The 20,625-nt window shown below is 46.6% G+C and overlaps 1 protein-coding gene across 4 annotated transcripts in view; it reads left to right on the top strand.

Moving 5' to 3' along the window:
• Agap1 (ArfGAP with GTPase domain, ankyrin repeat and PH domain 1) overlaps positions 1-20,625 on the top strand; it is a 446,708-nt gene that overhangs the window by 389,822 nt on the left and 36,261 nt on the right. For all 4 annotated transcript variants that reach the window (XM_050163111.1, XM_050163110.1, XM_050163109.1 and 1 more), the window contains one exon: positions 1,792-2,014. In XM_050163111.1, the coding sequence (XP_050019068.1) occupies positions 1,792-2,014 (223 nt within the window). The remainder of the gene's footprint in view (positions 1-1,791; positions 2,015-20,625) is intronic.

Raw genomic sequence — 20,625 nt, 5'->3', positions numbered from 1 at the left:
CCCAAAAGCCAAGTCTAGCTGGGTTTACCAGGCAGAGACAATGGCATCAGAAGAGAAGAGATTACAGGAGCCAAGGTGGGGGCCAACCTGAGGAGGAAATACTGAAACCATGGAGAAAATCCCAAAGAGACATTTAACTTCACCTGCATCATGTGCAGAATTGGGAGGTGGACAGTGGATAGGAAGTCAGCAGTGGGCTAAAATTGTAACCATGGAGGTGGCCGGCAGCTATGACAGCCCTGTCTCAGTGGACAGAGTTGGTGGGGGCAGCATAGCAGGACCCACACTCTAAGGGGTTGCAGACAGCAGGCGAGAGCCATGCGGAGGAGGGTATGCAAGCTCTTCACCAGCTGAGTCCAGCCTGCATTGTGCCGCCTCCTGTGCTGTGCCCACTTGTCCCTGTGACCACAGCACACCTAGCAAGAAATTACACGAAAGGAAGCTACAGCCTGTCATGTGATAGGGGAGGGGGTCCTCTGCGGGGCCAGCTGTTTGTTCATGTCTCCATGGATCAGGGCGCACAGACAGCACAGGAAATGGGGCTGAGCTCCACCTGCTGGAGACCAACTGTTCAAACACATGAGCCTGTGGGGGACATTTTACATCCAAACCACAACACAGTTGTCTTCTGCTTTTTGTCTTCACACGAATCTGTATGTTTCTGTACCCTGTTCTCTCTGCTTCTGTTTGAGACTTAGGTTTTTGCTTAAGTCAGAACATCTCTGAGATCACAGGTCTCTGTTCCAGGACTGTGGGATATGAATCAGCCATCTTCTTGAGTTGTACTGATGTTATACATAGCTTGCTGACATTCTGGTTAGTCATGATGCGACCATCAATGTTCATTTGCCCTGCGGAGAGCCCAGGACGTCTCTCCACTGGATCAGATCAGTTTTTTTTTTTTTTTCTGACTCTTCTGACTTGAATACATGACAGTTTTTCTGACTTGAATACATGCCAGTTCTACCTGTGTGAGTGTAGCCTCTCTTCCTAATAACAATGAGAGCCAGTGGTTATCAAGGTCAGTCTGTCTTTTCAAAACTCCTAGAGATTGTAAACTCAAAGCCAGCCCTGGGCCCAAGTTCCAGATCTTCTGATGATATCATTACACAATGACAGATCTGTCCTACGCCCCTGAAGCCATTCTCTGTACAAGCCCAGCATCCAACAGAACTCTATCCTTGTCCTGTCAGCCCAGCTTGAGACATAGAGTACGCACTCCACGAGTCACAGCTGAGGGAGCTGGGTCTTGATATGACTAGAGTACCTGCACACTCACCCGCCAGTGACCAGTGGAACCCTGTGAGTTGCTGCAATAGGCACCCTTGAGTAAGACCCTTGTTGACCTTCACACAGGAGTGTGCCTTTTCCGTCTTCGAAACTGGCTAACCCAACCAACCTGGGCTAACCATAGCACAAAGGGTTATGAGTGCCAGTGCCACCTCCAGGCGTGGCCTGGGCCAGGGTGGTACTCAGTTACCTTGTCTCTGCTTCTCATTCCATCAGCAGCAGTTCTTAACACACAACTTCTTTTTCTGATGTGCACCAGTCCTGAGCTGTGCTGCTAAAGTATTAGAAGAGGTATCTCTGTCCATATGAACACCAGTTCTGAGAAACCCTGGATTTGGCACAGCTGCCAGCAACTTACCATGTTTTCCCTGACACCAGGAACAGCTCTAAAACATGTGACTGTGGGGACTGGCTGCCTGAGCAGGTGTCCCCGAGAGTCCAGGACCGCTGAGAAGGACTGGTGGCAGTCTGATTGAAATTTTCCCGTTTCTCTTTCTGTAGACCCTAACTGGGCCAGTTTGAACTTGGGAGCCCTCATGTGCATCGAGTGCTCAGGGATCCACCGGAATCTTGGCACCCACCTCTCCAGGGTCCGATCTCTAGATCTTGATGACTGGCCCATGGAGCTGATCAAGGTGATGTCGTCTATTGGGAATGAGTTGGCCAACAGCGTGTGGGAAGAGAGCAGCCAAGGACGGACGAAACCCTCATTGGACTCCACAAGGTAGGGATGCACAGGTGCTCCTCCAGCAGCTGCACTGCTGGGCACGACCTCAGGAACAGCTGCAGCAGTGACCCTGGCAACCTATAGGAATGCCGATTAGCCTAGTCTGGAAGCATCCTTATCTGAAATTAGTCTGAAGCAGACTGAATGATTCAAACTCCTTAATTTTTTATGTTTATTTTTAGGCCTTGGGGATTCCTCTCCCCTCTTGGAAATGTATTACACTTCTAATCTTATGAATATATTACTTTAATTAATATATTTCTAATAGGCCCAAGCTGTGCTAACACTAATTATAAATTTTTGATTCTTTGGTTTTGTATTCTTTTGTACACCATTGCTAAGCATCTTGTGGATAACCAACTTCCTCACCTGCCCTTGCCAACAAGTGAGTTTATGATTAAGAAAATGTATTTTATTTTCTAAAATATACTTCTAACACATTTAATTAAGTACAGTTAAGCATAATGTATGGTGACTCCTCATTAATGCTAATTGTTATCCAGGATAAAAACGCATTTATTTTTGAGGCCATTTAGTTTCCCATTTTTCACTTACAGCAATTATAAACCATTTTTGAGGCTATGCATACATATTTAATTCCCCTAAGAGGTGGCTGAAATAGCCCAATTTTAAAGAAATCCAATTCCATAGTAGCAGAGGGGTCAGCTCATCTCTAGTTGGTCTACCTGAGGACATACATCCAAGGTACTCAGGTGCTGCATGCTTTGTGTCCCCCCACCCCGCTATCTTCCCTACATGGGCTTGAGACCTGCTTCTATTGCGCTTCTCAAGGTAGTGAGAGGAAGAGGCATGTCATGCTCAGCGTCTGAGTATGCTTGTTTGTTGCTTGTTTGTTCTCCTGGTGATGAGATACAGTCAGAGCCCAAGTGGCTAGAAACCAGTGGTTAGGCTGCACATCCAGGTTCTAGCCAGTGATCTCCTGAGATCTGCTGGCCGAGTGTTTCACTAACACTGCAGAATGAGTGCGTGGCGCCCCCTCTGGTGCACATCAGGAGTGAAGCTGGCTTACATTAATGCTGTTTGTGTTAGGCAGGGCAGGAAGGGAGGGCCACAAGGTGTGATAGTGTGCTTAACACCCCGTAGATTTGCTGTGACAGCTCCTCATTGTATGAGTTAGTCTGGGTAGCACAGTTAGGAGTGGTTTTCTCACAAATTAAAGATATGCTACCCTTTTTTCTCTGTCTCACTATTATCTTCCCTGATTTAACACTCACCTGGAAGTCACCTGGGCTCTTCATTCAATCCTAAAACATTATTTGCTTTGTAGTGTCTCTTTTTTTTCATAGTGTAGTTAAATTTCAATCTGAAAATGAAAAGATACTTGGAAGTTAAATTGTTTAATGTATGAAGAAAACATTGATAGGAGTTAGAAAAAATTAACTTTATGCATCTGACCTTTTAGGTTTAAAAGTAACATGTAGACTATGTTTAATGCCATGAATTAAGAAGGTTTGCTGTTCGTGTAGAGCATAGAAGAATTAGAAGCTGCTGTGTGGTTGTCTTCATGTACCCAGCAGTGAGTGGCTACTGTACGGGCAATGGCCAGTTCTGACTGCTCTTTGCCCTGAGCTCTGGGGCTATAGCTTTCTGTTCTGCCCAGCAGCACCTGTAATAGCTTAGAGACAGGTGAGAGGAGTCATCTGCCTCACAAATAGGGTGACTGCAGGTGGACCTCTTACCTTTGGTCAAGTTTCAAGAGCCCTTCTGAGTCACGACTCCTTCCCAAGGCTGCAGTGATGTGGTGTGATGACCATAGCATCTTCTGATGGGACTTTGGAATTTCTGAATTTTCAGACAGGCATGAGATCTGGAGGCATATTTGTATCTTTGGTAAATTATCCCAGAAAATTCTTTTGTCTGGTTAAATTAATAAATATTTACCAAATACTCACAAGAAGAGAGACGGAGGAGATGAATAAAAGATGAGTATCATGACACATGGGCCTTCTTGGAACCAGCTGAGGATGCCAGTTCCTGGGAAGTTTACAACCATGGCTGATTTCCAAAAGAGAGGTGTGGGAGGATAGGGCAGCCTAAGCAAAGGCAGGAGGTTCTGCCCACAACACGCATGTCCAGCAGCGTGCCTCCTGCAGGGCTGGATCTCCTCAGATTAAAGAAGCAAGAATGGGTTTGCTCTGGGAAGCTCTTAGCCAGGATGCCTGATATCAGCCGGATTGGGGTAGGATGTATAATCTGTGTTTGACCTCATTCCATATTGTTCCTCAGAACACTGAAGTCACCAGCAGGGAGATTTGAAAGGACCAAGACAGACCAAGGCCAAGGCTACCTAGGTTTCTAGTGTTAAAGACATACTACAGCCCATACCTAGTACAGTAGTGATCCTACTACCTCCCACCTTCACCATTCATCCCCCACCCTTTCCCCAAGGAGAAAGAAAACCCTGGAAGTCTGGGCTAGAGTCAGAATGGAATTCACCCCCAAGGAAGTTGATATCTAGTCTAGGTACTGCCTATCCAAGATGCCTCACCCCATCGCAACCCTCAGGCCTCCCACCTTCTCCATGAGGAATTGAGGCCAGTTACTAGAAGCATTGAGGGGCCAGAAACTAAGCCCCAAAAGAAATAGTTTCATAAATGTTGATGCTAGTTCAAGGAAAAAACCCAAATGTTACTCTTTGAAACAAGGGCCCAAATGTTTTTTCACAGAACTTGGATCGGTTTCAGCGTGATTAAGGAGATTCATTCTGACTGAAATATAATTAAAAACCTGCTGCTTATATACAGACACACACACACACACATCCTAACATATACATACACACACTGCAGCATACCAGCACACATGTACCCCAACACACAAACACATACATACATTTATATACACCTAATACATATATACACATACACACACATCCTAACATACACATACACACACTGCAGCATACCAGCACACATGTACCCCAACACACAAACCCATATATACATGTATATACACCCAGTACACACATATATATATATATATACTCACACTTGTACACATAGACACAGTCCAGCATATATACACACATATCTACACATCTCAACACACAAACACATATACATACATGTGTTTAGACATGCTTACATGTGTGTATGTGTGCGTGCACACACACACACACACACACACACACACACACAACATCTTTCTATAAAGAAGCAGCCGGTCCCCTGAAACAACCATGCATTGGCCTCAACCAGAACTGCGGGCAGGTTGGGAGAACAGGCGCCTGGCGCAGCTGCCTGGCCTTCTGTCTGTTGTCCCCACACCCCTATTAGGGCAGCTCTGGATGGCCTATAATTGGTTCCAGCAACCCTCAGCCGCCCTGAAAACTGCCGTTCAAACTTGAGCAGCATCGTGATCAATCGGAGCTGACGACAGCTGAAGCAGTATTGACTTCCCATTCCTAAACAGGGGGATCGTTAGTCAGGGAAAGCGTCTTTTAATTACTCCCAGGAAGCAAAAGAAAAAAATCTTTTTGGATGGATTCTGCAACAGCTGCCATTTTTTTCCAGTACATTCGATATTAAATTTATTGTTGCAGGAGGGGAGAGGATGCCCTCCACTCCTCTGTAATGGGGGTTTGATTTGGAGAAAGACTCATGTTAGAGGGTAGGATCGATGTGGTAACAATTAACTACATCTGGGCTGGAATAGGAGCTCCACCCACACACACACACACACACATTGCTATTGATACCATTTAAGCACACACTTAAAATATTGATTGTATGTGGGGATGTCGAGATGGTCATAGAGGCAGCAACAGGGGACAGTTATCTGGAATTGGGGCTAAGAATGGGGACCCTTGGTGGGCATGTTTATATGTCACACTGTGTAGTAGACAGTTGGGACAACTGAGTCTGGAACCACCAGGTGCTCTGGGCTCTGGGTTCCAATGTGAAGATTGACCCTTACTGGAAGGAGTGCCAAGATCGCTGGCAACCCTTTGAAATAAAAGGAAAATAGCCTTTGGGGTAAAGACATTATGAGTCAGGAGACTGCCTGTGCCATACACAACACACAACATGGTCACCTGGCAGCCAGGTGTCAGGTGTTCTTGTTGCATCCACACCACCTGGCTCCCCCCGTGGATGAAATGAGGCTTGGTCGTCTGCAACATCAAAGCTGCTGCTGCAGACCCCTGTGATTCCTGTCCTGGCTGTGTGGCCAGGGCTAGTCTGCACCATGCTTACCTGTCCCCTTCATTGCCGTGCCCTCGGCTTCGGTGATGGTGATTTCCTCCTGGAACAAGGCAGTCCTCTGGGCAGAAGCCAGGAGGCTTGGTGGTGTAGCTGTCCCCATTTGGCTGGCTTCCTTTGTGTCTCCCTGATGGCGTCTGGCCTGGGAGTGTCAGCAGAGACCGTGTTATTTACATTTTAGTACAGGTAGCCTATTTATGTGGTACTTGGCACCTGCTGGCTTGGGCTGGGAAATCAAAGGAAGTTAGAATGCCAAACTGTGTTTTCAATTGCAGGAACAGCACACGAGAGAAACCCGTAGCACAGCCGAAATCACCCATTACCACTTTGATGCCACTTGGAAGGGGACATTGGCGGGTTTAATGCACATCCTCTTCCTGTTTTGAGCGTCTCCCCCCCCACCTCCACACACCCACACCCACACACCCCTCTTTCGTTATTTGTAACTTCATCTCTCTGCCTAAACTCCCTTCTTGTCTCTGGCCATCGATAGGAAGGTCAGGGCCCACATCAGAAACTTGCGTGGGAGAAGACTGGCCACACACTTCCAGACCCAACCAGTCTGCCCCGCAAGAGGAGTGCCACTTGGCTTTGATTCTGCGGGGCCACTTTCATCTTATTTATGCACACGGAGATATTGATAAAGGGGAAATGTATCCAAACTGAAAATAATTGGATCCCCGCAGCTGACTCTGAGATATTAAAAGCAGCCCCACTTGGCCATGTCTTTGTCTTGTTAGGTTTGATCATAAGATCACAATATAGTAATCTCAGGCTCAAATTTCTGGCATAAAGATGCGCTGTTCTAAATGTGGCCTCGGGGACATGACTGCCCATGCGGCCCCGGGATTGTCTCCTCTGATTATTTTTCAACAGTTCTTGGCCTGCTGAGGTCAATGTTTTTGTGTCTTTTGAGTGTTCTCTATGCTGGACACCTTTCTCTATTCTCTTTCTTTAAAAAAAAAAATGGGGAGGGGGAGAAGTAGGAGACAGAAAAAAGGCCTTTGCTGGGCTGACCAGAGTCCATCTGCAGTTGGGTGGCATCTGCTCCCCACATGTCACTTCCCTCATTAACAAGCAATTGAATTAATTAAATGCTACTCAGAACACGCATAACAAGCTACCGGCAGTGTCCAAATTAGCACTGATAATCAAGGATGATTCCCTTTATTATCTTGCTAAGTGGTGAGCACACTCTGCGCTCCCTGTCTGCCCTCATCTATTTACATACCCCCAGCTTCTGCCTTTGCACGAGGAGGTTATCTTACCTAGTTAATTTGCCACGATCACCAAGCATGGCGGATTGATGCCTGCCCGGCCACCACTGCCACAGCGCTCATGTGGGGGAGCCCCCTCCCCGGCTGCCCTCCCCCAGCCCCAGCCTTTGTAGCTCAAGCTCCCTGATAAATTAAAGGCCACCCCTGTGGTCTCTCAAGTGAGTAATAGAGGCAGAAATTTCATTTTGCAACTGGCTGATTTAATGATCCGAAGGGTAATTAATGGCCTGATTATCTTAATGTTAAATATGTCCGGCAGCAATTACTGTGACCTCCCGCTTGTCAAGGTCCGGGCTGTGCTCTTCTTTCAATTAAGTTCTCTGGGGCTTAATGGCATGAATAAACTCCTCTGATTCTATCATCCTGGACGCAGAGGGTTCAGGGAGCTGGGGGCTCGTTTGGAGTTTTAATCAGCCTGTCTTCTTCTCTGGCGACCAGAGTTAACAGTTATAACAAGGGCAGTTTAACTTTTCTTCTTTGCCCACGCAGACCCCCTCGCACGCTTGCACATACGCGCAGCTTTTATCTCGCTTATTTGGCCGTGTTTACTCCAGCGCTCTGAGGGAGAAAGCTGTCTGTAAAGGAAGCCGCTGTGCTTCTGAGGCCTGCCTCTTCCAATATGAATTACCATGTGAACGCTGTGGTTTTCCTGTTTGACAGCCTTAATTAATTGGCAGGAGCCCCCCGAAAATGACAGTACCACTAATTGCAACTCAAAGTGAATTTCTGTCACCATGGTGTGCCTTTCGGCGGCCACGGCCCAGCCCCAGCCACAGAGTAAGGCCACCCTCCCTGTTCCCTGTGTGTCCAACACAAGCCCCGGCAGCGGCAGTCTCCCGAGGAGCCAAGGCTTTGCAGGCGCGTTGTCTACTTGCAGGAGTGACATTTACTGCCAATAAAGTTTATACATCCGTGGCTCTACAAACCCAAGAGCTGCTTAGGGACCTCTGCTTTTACTTAAGAAATTTAGCAACTTCTCTTAGCAGCCGAGCTGGAATCTGACCGAGAGCGCCGTAACTCACGGTGCAGCCCTTCCTGTCTAGATGGGTCTCATTAGCACATGGCTAAATATGCTTGAGTTTACTAGAGCGCTGGGCCCAGATCCCAAATATTCTACTAAAATATTAAGCCAATTAGGAAAATGTACAGATGAGGAGTACATTAGCACTGCTTTAAAAATAATATCTATAGATTACAGTGACAAGAAACAGAGCGTTTCCTCACACGAGCCGAGGCCAGGGAGCTTGGTGGGAATCTGAGCTCAGACAGGGAGCGGCTTGGCTAAGCCTTAACACACAGGCTCTCGTCCTGAGAAGAGCGGTTTGGAGAAGACTCTTCCTGAGCTTAGCCATAAAGGGTCTCAGTTTGCAAAGGATGCCTGTCCTCACACTCGCCTTTGGACAGGGTGATGTTCAGGGTTGCTCATGCCGCCCACTGCCTGGGAGCCTGGTTATTTATCTGATGGCTGTGGGAAGCCAATGTGAGCTGGAAGCCAGCCTCCCTGCCAGAAAGCAGTCTCAGGGTGGAAACCTGTGTTGTTGACTCTGAAATGTATCCATGGAGACAGTTGAGGAGCTTGTGGATGTTCACATTTCTGACCGTGCCTGGAGGATGTCTCTCGGTTCCTCAGCCAGGTGAGCCTCCATCCGCCTGGAAGAGCTTGTGAAGGAAGGGAACAGGAAGTTAACTGTTCTGGGTTGGAATTATATACCTGAGCTAGCAGATGCTTTCTCTTGATTCTTGTGACATCTTCCAAAGGATCATGTCTTCCGGTGCAGTTTTATCATTCCATGTGGGAAATGCTTCTCTCTCTATCCATCATGAAAGGGGAGGAGGGTGAGTATACCTGGTATCCCCAGTGCCCTCTGTGCCTTTCTTTAGTATGGTGAGATTGTCCGTGTCTTGCAAATGAGGGCAAGGCAGGCGTGGGATTCTGGTGTCCTCTGCCTGGGATCACACGGATCCCCTGAGCCGGACTCTGACTCCTGACACCATCCTCACTCCTGCTGCACCTGTTCCTTCTTGGCTGCGTAGCTCAGGAAGGATCACATCCACACAGCAGCAAGAGGCGCTACAGCGTTAGCAGTGGCCAGCCCAGCTTGCTCTCAGTTTCTCTGTCCTCAGCTGTCCTGTGTCTGGGTGTGGGCATTAGTGTAAGCTTTTTGAATATGAGAATATGTCCATAGTATCTTCCCACTAGTGAACTGCCGAAGCCTCAGTCAGTAAAGACAGAAAGCACAGTGAGGTACCCTTTGTTTCCGTTTGCTCTTGTATGGCCAGCTTAAACGCGCGCTCTGCTCAGGAGTCAGGAGTCTTCATTCTCTGCAGCCAGCACTGATATTAAATACTCATGCAGAAAATGGCACTGAGAACCCTGAGCAGTTGATCAGCCAACACAGGTGCTGGCCGAGCTCGCCAGATGCTTCCACCCTGTTCCCGATGTGGCCTCGCTCTGCTGTGTCCCTGACCCAACTCCTGGCTTCTGTGGACGCTGCACTTCACCCTTCGTTTTGTATCTGATGATGAAATAAGGAGCTGGGCCGGAGGATTGGGAGCTCAGCATCATCTGTGATTCTGGTTTTCAAAGCGAGGGCGTTTGATCCTTTGTGAAATGAAACTAGTCATTATGCCCACCCACTTAATCATGTGGAGTTAATGCTAAAAGAAAATAATATTTATGAAATTTCCTAGGCCCTTTTTATCTAGAAAGTACCCTGGGCTTTGTTCCCGGGTCCTCCATGCTGCTAGTGCTAGTAAGAGGGCCAGGTGGCCTCTGAGTGCGTGGAAAATGTTAGCAGCGTTTATTCTGTTCTGCATCTATATACTGGCTTCTACAGTATCAATACCACCTAAAAACAACATCCTCAGGACCCACCCCAAGCCTATGCAACTGGCATCCCAAGGGTAAAGTGCTGTGATGTGTGATTCTAAAACCTGCTGGAGTCCAAGAAGCTTTTGTTTCCATAATCAAATGTTAGTGACCCTGCCTGTGGACTTTCTGTCTCAGCCCAAACCTCTGGAAAGCTTTGTGTACTTCTTGAGACCCAAGCCATCTGTCATCCCTTGCCATGTTTCATCCTTGGCCTGGCATGTCCAGAATATCATCCCAGCAAGAGTTACAGCCACATAACATCCCTTTGCTCCTAGGAGAGGTTTCACACACTGTGTTCAAGTGGCATTTTCCCCCAGGAATGCAAGGTTGGTTCAGCAAACACAAGCACACGCACACGTCTGTATACTATACCACAGTAATCACCTCAGGAAATTTAGCAAGTGCTTCTGACAAAACTCAATACCTTTTGTGATCCAAGCTCCCAGCAACCTTTATAAAAAGAGTAAAAGGGAAATTTCTGAATCTGTTGAAGGGCATCTATGAAATACCAACGGGTCTCCTCATCCTTAGGTGGTAGGGTACTGGCAACTATTACCTGAGCTTAAGAACAAGTCAAAAATAACCCCACTTCTTTTCAGCATTGTGCTTGAAGTTCAAGACAGGAAGTTTGTCAGGGGAAAGAGACCAGATGCATCCAGATGAGGAAAGAAAAAGTAAAACATCTCTACCTGCAGATGACATAATGTTTATGTTGATAGTCCTAAGGAATTACAAGACTCTGACAAGGAACAGACAGGTTCAGCAAGACTGAAGGACAGGAGATCATTGTTCAAAACCCAATGGTATTTCTAAAACTAGCAATAAATAACCAAAATAAAAGTAAGGAAACAATCCCAATTACAAATAACACAGATAGAAACACATTTAAAAAAACTGAACCTGTGCACAGAAAACTTCAAAGGGTAATTATTAGAGATCAAAGGAACACTTGTCAGGATACAGGCTGTGGTTTGGAGAACATTAATATTGTTTGGATGGCAGTTCCCCCAAATAGGTGTATGAATTCAACACATTCTTCCCACAATCATAGCTGCCTTTTTTTTATCTTTTCACCAAAAACAAAATGTACAAGCTAATAGAGAGATGTAACTGATCTAGACATGTAAGAGACTGTAAAACTAACCAAATAATTTTATCTGATGGAGGAAGGTAATTAGTTAATTATAATAAACCAACTGCTTGGCCTCATAGCTTAGAACATAGGTGGGTGGAATAAACAGAATAGGATGCTGGGCGGAAGAGGAAGTGAGGTCAGACTCTGCTCTGCTCCTGGAGAGACCCAACAGCTCTGCTCTCTGGAGCAGAGACACCAGGATGGATGGAGGCTAGACTCTTCCCGGTAAGCGCACCTTGGGGTGCTTACACACATCATTAGAAATGGGCTAGTCCAGGTGCGAGAATTAGCCTGTAAGGGTTAGAGTTCATGGGCCAAGCAGTTCTTAAATGAATATAGTTTGTGTGTTGTTATTTCGGGCATAAGCTAGCCAAGCGGCCGGGGTGTTGGGGACGCAGCCCCGCCGCCGCTCCTATTTCAACATGTATCTTTAAAAAAAAATGTTATTCCAGAGGCCAAAAGACCAGTGTGAGCAGGAGTACCTGTCACTCAGAGATCCAGTGGTCCAGAAGCAGCTGGAGCTTTTTAGTGAATGCTTTGCCATCATGACTTGCCTGGAGTCTCTCAAGGGTCCCCGCAAGGGGAGCCCCAGTGGTTACACACTGTTTTGTGTTAGCTTGCTGAAATTGTACATATCTGTTGAAAATTGGGTGGTGAATACCCTGACATTGAGCTACCTGAAACCTAAGCCATGATTTGGACCAGGCCTAACTTGGCTTGTGGACTTGTCACCAGAAGGCCCTCTGAGAGTCTGAGCACACTCGGCACACACCTGGAATTACAAGAGTGTGTTTTTCTCCTTCTCAGAACCATCAGTTGTCGGCAAACACTGCTGAGGCCCAGCATGGTTCTAAGCAGAAAGAAGTAGCTTTGGGACCCTTACTGGGGGCCATGGAAGGAGCCCACAGAAAACTAACCTGCGTGGGTATAGAGCATCAGAATCTGCTCTCTAGCAGGTGGTTGACTCGACATTAGTTACACTCCTATAGCTGATGAAACACCATGGCCAGGAACAGCTTAGAGAAGAATTGCTTGCGGTTTATGGTTGCAGAAGGAGTAAGAGTTCATCATGGCAGACAGCATAGCATCAGACATGGCTGCAGGAACAGGAAGCTGTTCACATCCTTAGCCAATTGACCCCATAATCTTCCAGGACTGACCACCAACCCCACACAGATCTACTTGCTAAAATGTGACTCTGACCAGACAGCCGTTGTGAATACTCCAAGACTGTTACCTGCAACATACATGTCTTACCTGAAATGTCCAAATAGAATTGCCATCCTTGTTGTTGAAATAAGTTGTGAACACTGGATCACTGAGGGCAGTGAGAGTAGTCTTTTAGTTTTGTTTTTGTTGGTGGTGATTTTGTTTTTAAGATAGGGTTTTTCTATGTAACCCTGGTTATCTTGGAATTCTTTTGTGTATACCAGGCTGGCCTCAACTAACAGACCTGCTTCCTGTTTGCTGGGATTTAAGGCGTGTGCCACTGTGCCGGGCTCTATTTGATTGTTTAAAATCTTGCTTGTGGGGGCTGGAAAGATAGCGCAGTAATTGGGGGAGCATACTGCTCTTACAGAGGACCATGGTTCAGTCCTCAGCACCCACTGTGGTTGTCTCACAGCTGCTTGTAAGCCCAGCCCTGTGGGGCCCAATGTCCTCTTCTGGTCTGCATGGGCACCTGTATGCATCTGTACATACCCTCACATAGACCCGCATAAGCACATAATTTTAAAATCAATATAAAAAATTTAAATTCTGGTCAGTTTTGCATATGCATCGCGCACAGCTTAGGTGTGTTGTCAAGCCAGTTTCGACAGCTGCCTTTGTGTACCTGTTTATGATACTTCCATGACCCCGGGACGTTCTTTCCTCTTTGTCTTCCCTGTTCAGGGCAGCTACAGATCTGGTGTCTATTAGCACCGATTAGTTTAGTTCCTCATAAAAATTCCTATGGAGGGAATCATGTGGCGCCCATGTGTGTGTCAGTTCTTCCGTGGCTATGATTCTTGAACCCGAGAAGCGAAAGGTCGTTCAGCTTATGGTTTGGAGTGCTACTGTCCATCATGGCAGGAAGACATGGCATTGGACAGCCTCGCAGTGGCAGCATGCAGCAGCTCCCTGCACCAATCTCAACAGATCAGGAAGCAGACCAGGGGACCAATGCTTAGCTCTTTCTTCCCCTGCCGTCTTGATTTAATTGAGGACATCAGCCCAGGGTTGGTGCCACCCACTCACTTTTTGGAAACACCCTCAGATACACACAGAAAGTGTTCCTCACTGGTGCCCTAGGATCCAAAGTGTCCAGTATTTTTGCTTCTCCAGAGGGACCACATTGGATGAAGATGAATTGTCTTGAGCCCCACATTATATACAGGGGTGTCCAACCTGTGACTGGCAGTTTGCAGAACCATACACAGGTTTGGTTTGTGTGATTTGTAGCACAGAGAGCCATCATGGTTGCAGGCAGTGCATGGGTTAGACACCCCTCAAGGTCTTATTGTGATGCGTGCATCTGCACATGTGCATGTGCATGCATGTAGAGAGAGGCCTGAGGGCAGCACCTCAGGTCTTCCTTTTTGTTATCTTTTTTACAGAATTGTTTTACTTTTAATCACATGTGCCCACCTATCTGTATGTCAGCATATACACATTTGTGCAAGTCTCTGACAGGGCCAAAGACACCAGATTCCCTGGAGCTGAAGTTACAGGCAGTTCTGAGCCATGAGACTTGGGTGCTGGGAATAGAACTTGGTGCCTCTGCAGGTGCTCCTAACTTCTGAGCATCTCACCAGCCTCGACCTTCTGTTTTTGAGACAACTTAAGACCTATAATTCCTGTCACAGAGGACCGACACTTCTGACCCTCCCCAGTCACTGCGTGCATGTGTTGCACAGACATATTTGCAGATGAAGTGACCGTACACAGTAAACAAATAAGTAACAATCAAAATGGGGTGTTGTCATGTGGCTATGTCTCATTTGCTACGATTTCCTACATGAAATGATCAGCATACCTCATCACCATGTACAGTAACAGCTACTATTGAGCCAGTCCCTTTGGGAGGGAGAATTTAATAACTTTGTCAATGAATAATGTGAAATAGTATATGCCCTGAAGTGTGGGTTGAAACCAAGGGTTACTTGTACCTGAAGTAATGAAAGAGGGTCTGCTTCCCCATCCTGGATAGAAATCTCGGCCAGCATATGGGTTCATGGGATGTGAGATCTGGCCATGGCAAGTGGCTTTCATGTGTGACTCAAGAAAACCCCAGATCAGTGACTGTTTCCCCGTGGCTTACTCCACCGTTTCCCAAGGGACAGCTCTTATGAACTTTCAAGGTCGCCCACGGGTCCAGCGGCATCTCACCAGGCAGGAGGAGGGCAAGTCGTGTGTTCCTATAACAAGAAAAACCCTTACTGACCTCAGATAACTAGCTGCAGTCCAGCATGAAACAGCCAACGGACAAGCATGCTTTCACTTCAAAAAGAAGAAAGAAACCCCAAAACAAACAGCATTCCCTAGGATGGAAATGTACCCGTATCCCATTCTGCCTTTCCCAACACTGCTGGTAAAAGTTGAAACTGAGAAGAACCTTCCTGGAAGAAGCTTGGCAACACAGTCCACAGTCTTTGCAGTGACATGGCTTCCGACCCAGAGAGCCTGCTCTAACACTTACTCAGACGGCTAGAGACATTTGCAGAAAGACGCCTGCGAGATCCTGCTGCATTACTGCACTCACACGTCCAAGCTTTAAATAACGCAGAAATCAAAGTAGGTAAACTGAAGTATATGCAGTATTTTTTAATTTTCTGCACTTATTTATTTGGCAGGGATTGGGGGAACTTGTCACAGCACACATGTGGAGGTTGGAGGACAAGTCCTCTTTTTCTACCTTGTGGGTCTTAGGAATCACACTCAAGTTCTCAGGCTTGATGGCAGGAGCCTTTACCCACTGAACTACCCTGCCAGGCCTAGTATATATCATAATGTAATGTAAAATATTGTATATGCCACATTCTGTAAAATGTAAATCATATCTAAGTGTAGTATATATGTACACAGTTATACATAGTTACATATATAATACATAGGTGCCATGTTTTCACATAGTATATTGTAATGCTTGTGATCACTAGGTCATACATTTTAAAGTATAGCACATGCATATTTCTGTATGATAATCCTTTAGCATATGCAGTATGACATTTTAGCCATTACATACAACGCAACTGGAAATGTAGTAACAGATGGCCACAGTATACAAAGTCAAAAGCATCTTGTAAATTATAATATACTGTAAATTGTTAATTGGCAATATTTATATATGATGTTTGTGACATAAAAGTCTTAGAGGAACAGGTGGTGACGTCTCCAATGTGAGTTGTGTCCCTCACCAAATGTGAGCAGATGAGCTGTACCCCAAGGGCCACTTGTCTGTGCACTGGCTAGAGCCTGTGCTAAGAGCACAGACTGGAAGAGGCATCACACTTGCGCAGCCTTCTTGGACCTGTTTCCTCTTTGTCAGAGGTACTGTTCCCATAGGTGAAATCTCGGGGGTGGGGAGAGACTAAAGGGTCAAGGGCAGCTTCAGGTGGCCTTCTTCCCCGTCTCTGAATAAGATAGAGTGGGGTCCACATGCAAACCATCACAGACTAAGTCTGAAGTCCTTTTCACAGCATCTACAACCCCATGAGTTGCTTAGGAATCTGTCTGACCTGGCATTCCACCTCCAGGTATACAGTCAAGAAAAATGAAAGTACCCATCCAGGGATGGAGAGATGGCTCAGCAGCCAAGAGTACTTGTTACTCTTGTGGAGTACCCAGACTTGATATCAGCACCCACATGGTGGCCCACAATGGTCTGTAAGTTCAGTTCCAGAGGATCTTATGCCTTCTTCTGACCTCCTTGGGTTCTAGGCACATAAGTAGCACACAGACATGCATGCAGGCAGAGCACTTATACACCTAGAATTAAATATTAAGAAAGAAATAAAAAAATGCATGTTTACACAGAAGCCTGTGTGAACGTGGTGGCGTGTTCTTGACTGCCAAGAAGTGGGAATAAAGAGCGTGCTTGTAACTGTTGAGTAGACAAGCTGCCTTTGTGTGCCTTCTGTTACCCACGCTGGTAAAAGAGCGGCCTCTCGAGGCACACTGTGATGTGACTGAACCTTTGACATGATGTTAAGACAAGCCAGTTGCTAAAGAGCTCCTGTATGATTCTGCTTACCTTAAAGTCAGGATTGGCACATTCGTAAACAAAGAAGTGTGGTGGTGGTGGTGGTGTGGTGGTTGCCAAAGGTTGGGAGGGAGCAGATAGGAGATGCATGAGGAAAACAGTGACTGCTCATGGGTAAGGGGCTGGTTTAAAAAAAAATGTTCTATATAGTCACATGACTGCAAAATACTCAAACTACTGGGTAATATGCTCTAAATGGCAGAATGGCAGGTTGTGTGGGTTGTATCTCAATAATCAAAGAAAGGATTATGCCACATCTTTAAGCGAAAAGAAAAATCAAAGACAATGTGTTCTGTTGTTTTAAATGAAGCCAGAGAAAGCCACTGTGTCCAGGATGGGCAATAACTATTTAGGATTCCCAAGAGGGAATCACGAGTCCCAGTCAGGTGTAGAGGCAGCTCAGACTCGTTTCTTTGGCACCAGTGATCTTGTCTCCAGAATTCTTTCTCAAAAGAGCCATGCATGCAGGTTCTAGAGTCTCCAAAAGATGTGGTTAGAGATAGATCACAGGGAGGGCTTGTGAACTGTGGGGAACTATGTAATGGCTAATTTTAATTGTCAACTTGTTGCAACTTAGAATGACCTGGGGAAAGTCTCAATTGAGAAACTGTCTTTAGTAAATTGGACTGTGGTATGTCTGTGGTGGGGACTGTCTTGATTCTTAACTGATAGGAAAGACTCAGCGCACTGTGGGCAGCACCATTCCCTAGACAGGGAGCCAGGCAGGCAGGAGTGTGTTCATTTCTTCTCTTGGCTGGGTGTAGGGCCGTGTTCTAACAGCACAACATCTCTAAGTCCGTCCCTTGACTTCCCTCCAATAATGGGCTATAACCCAGAATCATATACTGAAGGAACCCTCACCTATGTGACGTTGAGCCCATGGACATCTGCAACTCTCTGACTTCAGCTCTTTGTCTTGAAGAGCTGACTTGGGGATACAGTTTTCACGAAAACCAATGGTGGTAGGAAGGACATGGGCTCGTAGGGTCTCTGTTGAACAAGTGGGTGCTGAGCCAAGCACCATTGGTAAGAGAAGGACCAGGTGTTTGTCCTTCAGATGAGGGCCATCTCCAGGAGATATCTAAGCTTGCTTAGAAACAGGTGTTCGGAGGTCCTCTCATTTCCTTGTTCAGAAGTAGTTTGTCTTTTCCTTGCTCTCTTGCCATGCTGCACGCCTGGGTCTCCTGTATCTGGCTACATCTATCCTGTTAGCCCGCTGGGGTTTTCTCCTCTCCCTTCTCACTATCGTCTTCTCTAGTCAAAGAACATGGTGAAAGGATTTTAGCTAGTGTAATAACCCATGCGTTGTAATCACTATAAAAAGGTATTAGGACAGCCAACAAGACGGCTCAGCAAGTAAAGGTGCTTGCTGCCAAGCCTGATGACCCGAGTTCTAGCCCCACGACTTGCATAGTAAAAGCAGAGAGAGACCTGACTCCTGTGAGTTTTCCTCTGACCTCTATACACACGTCATGATACACAACAAATAATAAATAGATAAATTTAAAGTATTGGTGAGCTATTTTAATTCTTCTTTTGAACCAAGTCTGTGTTAATAGTGTCTTAGTTATATCTATCTACTCTATTATGTATCTTAAGTAGGACTAGCCACACTTCAAGTGTCTGCTGGCACTAGCATTTGGGACAGCATGGATCTGAGCACTGTGAGAACAGTACCACTTGTCCAGCAACCTTGCAATACAGCTATGGAATTAGAATACCTGATTAGGACATACAAGGTTTGTATCCTCCCCCCCCCACACACACACACCTTATAATAGCCCAGTCTGGCAGTAGTTCATCCAGAAGGGCCGTGCCTCGTGACCCTGTGACACCATGTGGGTCAGACCTCTTTAAGATTCTGCCATCTATCAAGTGGGAGTCCCGCAGCACATAAACCTCTAGGGAGCACTCCCCGTCCAGACTGCAGCAAATGGATCATGCCTTGATTACCTTACCAGTTCCTTGGGTCCTGCTGCTCCAAGCCCTGGAGTTTCCCCCCAGACCGAGTGTCTGCTCTTCAGATGTTATGTTGGTCATGACCAATGTCAAAGTCCATCCCAAGACTTTCTGTGTCATTGCAGCTGCCAGGACCAAGCCTGTGTGGCCAATGAAATCTTTTATATTGTGCTGCCCACTGCCACCTGCAGCTACCAGCTTGGTGCCCCAAACTCATTATCCAAACACAGTTCTGGAGCTGCATACATAATTTCCCAGGCTGGCTTGGTCTCCAGGGCCCCCTATTCTAGGAGCACATGTGTCCAGAAAGTCTGTTCACTTCTAGAAAAGCCATAGCTCCTTCTGAAAAGGCAGAGGGCCACAGAGGTGGCTGCCAGGAACACAGCCCAGGACTGCTGACATCCAGATGGCCTTTTGTAATAGCAGCCCCCTCATAAAGAGCCCAGGGGTTTCTTTCATTACCGAGTTCTCCTAAGGACCTTTCCATGCCCACATCGTGCATCCCAGCCACCCGAGGGCGCCACTTCACAGATAGCCCCAGGAGCCCCTGAAGTGTGTGAAACCTGGATGGAGCACCTGTGCTCTCCTACACTGCCGTACACCTCACGATCAGTTATGGCTGTACAGGCTCTTCTTTGGTATGAGTTAGGCTGAATGCATACTACAGGTAGGATAAGGGGCCGTCTCCTGCTTTCTGTTCATGAGCATGTCTTGAATGGAAGGGCTGCCAGCCTAACAGAGAAGCAGGGGCGGGAGTGTGCTACAGTGCCTGCAAGTAAATGCCCTTTCTATCTGGCCTGGCACAGGCTCTTAATTCTCATAAGTTTAAATTCACCAATTTCAGGTTTATTCGAACAGGTAAAAAACAAAACAAACAAGCAAAAACAATCTTCATTTATTCTTACTTTATATGGTCCACATAAAACCTACTACCTAACAGAGTAGGTGTTTCTGATCCACACCAAACCCAAATAGAAGTGTAGAAGTAACTTAACAGGGACCAGAAACTCCTTCCTTGGCAGAGCACTTGGAGGTGTGTGTTTATTTCCATTTCCTTTTTCCTTTTTTCACTGTCTGTGCGCTGAGTGTTAAGGCTGAGCTCTGCGATGGAGCTCGACACAGAAGGCTCACGCACCTTGTGATTTCCCCGGTGTAGGATAGGCAGAGATGGCAGATCTGTACAGATAACACAGAGGAACTGCCTAGTGAGGGATCAGTCTTTCCTGCCCAGCACAAGGAATCCTCTGGAATGGTGGGAACAGGCTAGGACCGTATTCAGGAGATGCTTGCACAGCCCTGTGGACTTAATAAACATCACTGTATTGTACGTCTAAAACGGGTGAATTTTTTTTTTTTTAAAACGGGTGAATTTTATGGCATGTAAATTATACCTCAATAAAGCTGTTGGGGAAGAAAAAGACTCAGCCCTGCCCGCCCCCACTCTGGGGGGGGGTCAGTTTACTAAGAAAACCAAAAAAGAACAAAACAAAAGGGTCTACCCATTCCCCTTGTGGCCGTAACAGTGAGCTGAATTCCAGCTGCAGAAGACAGGCCATTTGGCCCCAGCCCTGATTTCCTAATGTTTCAAAGCCTCTGGGTAAATACGGGCCTCTTCGATCTTGGAAATATCTGAGGATAAGTGGTCTTTGGTGGACTGCAAGGCATGTCCTCCTGTAGGAAGCTTCTGCTCACCTGCCAGACTTCACGTCTCCACAGACTCCACAAGCCTTCCCATATTCCCTGTTCCCTGTCCAGGACTGTCATATACAGCAGATAGATCCCACACACACACACACATGCACGCATGCACGCACGCACACACACAGTGCCATTAGGCCCACCATTGGTTCTAGTTCTGAATCCTGTGCTTAAAAGAAGTGACTTGGATCTGAGGTTGAACTCA

The sequence above is a fragment of the Alexandromys fortis genome, unplaced genomic scaffold (genome assembly GCF_014885135.2).
Source record: "Alexandromys fortis isolate MF-2015 unplaced genomic scaffold, M_Fortis_MF-2015_v1.1 scaffold_139, whole genome shotgun sequence".
NCBI lineage: Eukaryota > Metazoa > Chordata > Mammalia > Rodentia > Cricetidae > Alexandromys > Alexandromys fortis.
Note: the sequence above shows the minus strand (reverse complement) of the source record. Positions and strands in the feature narration are given on the sequence as shown.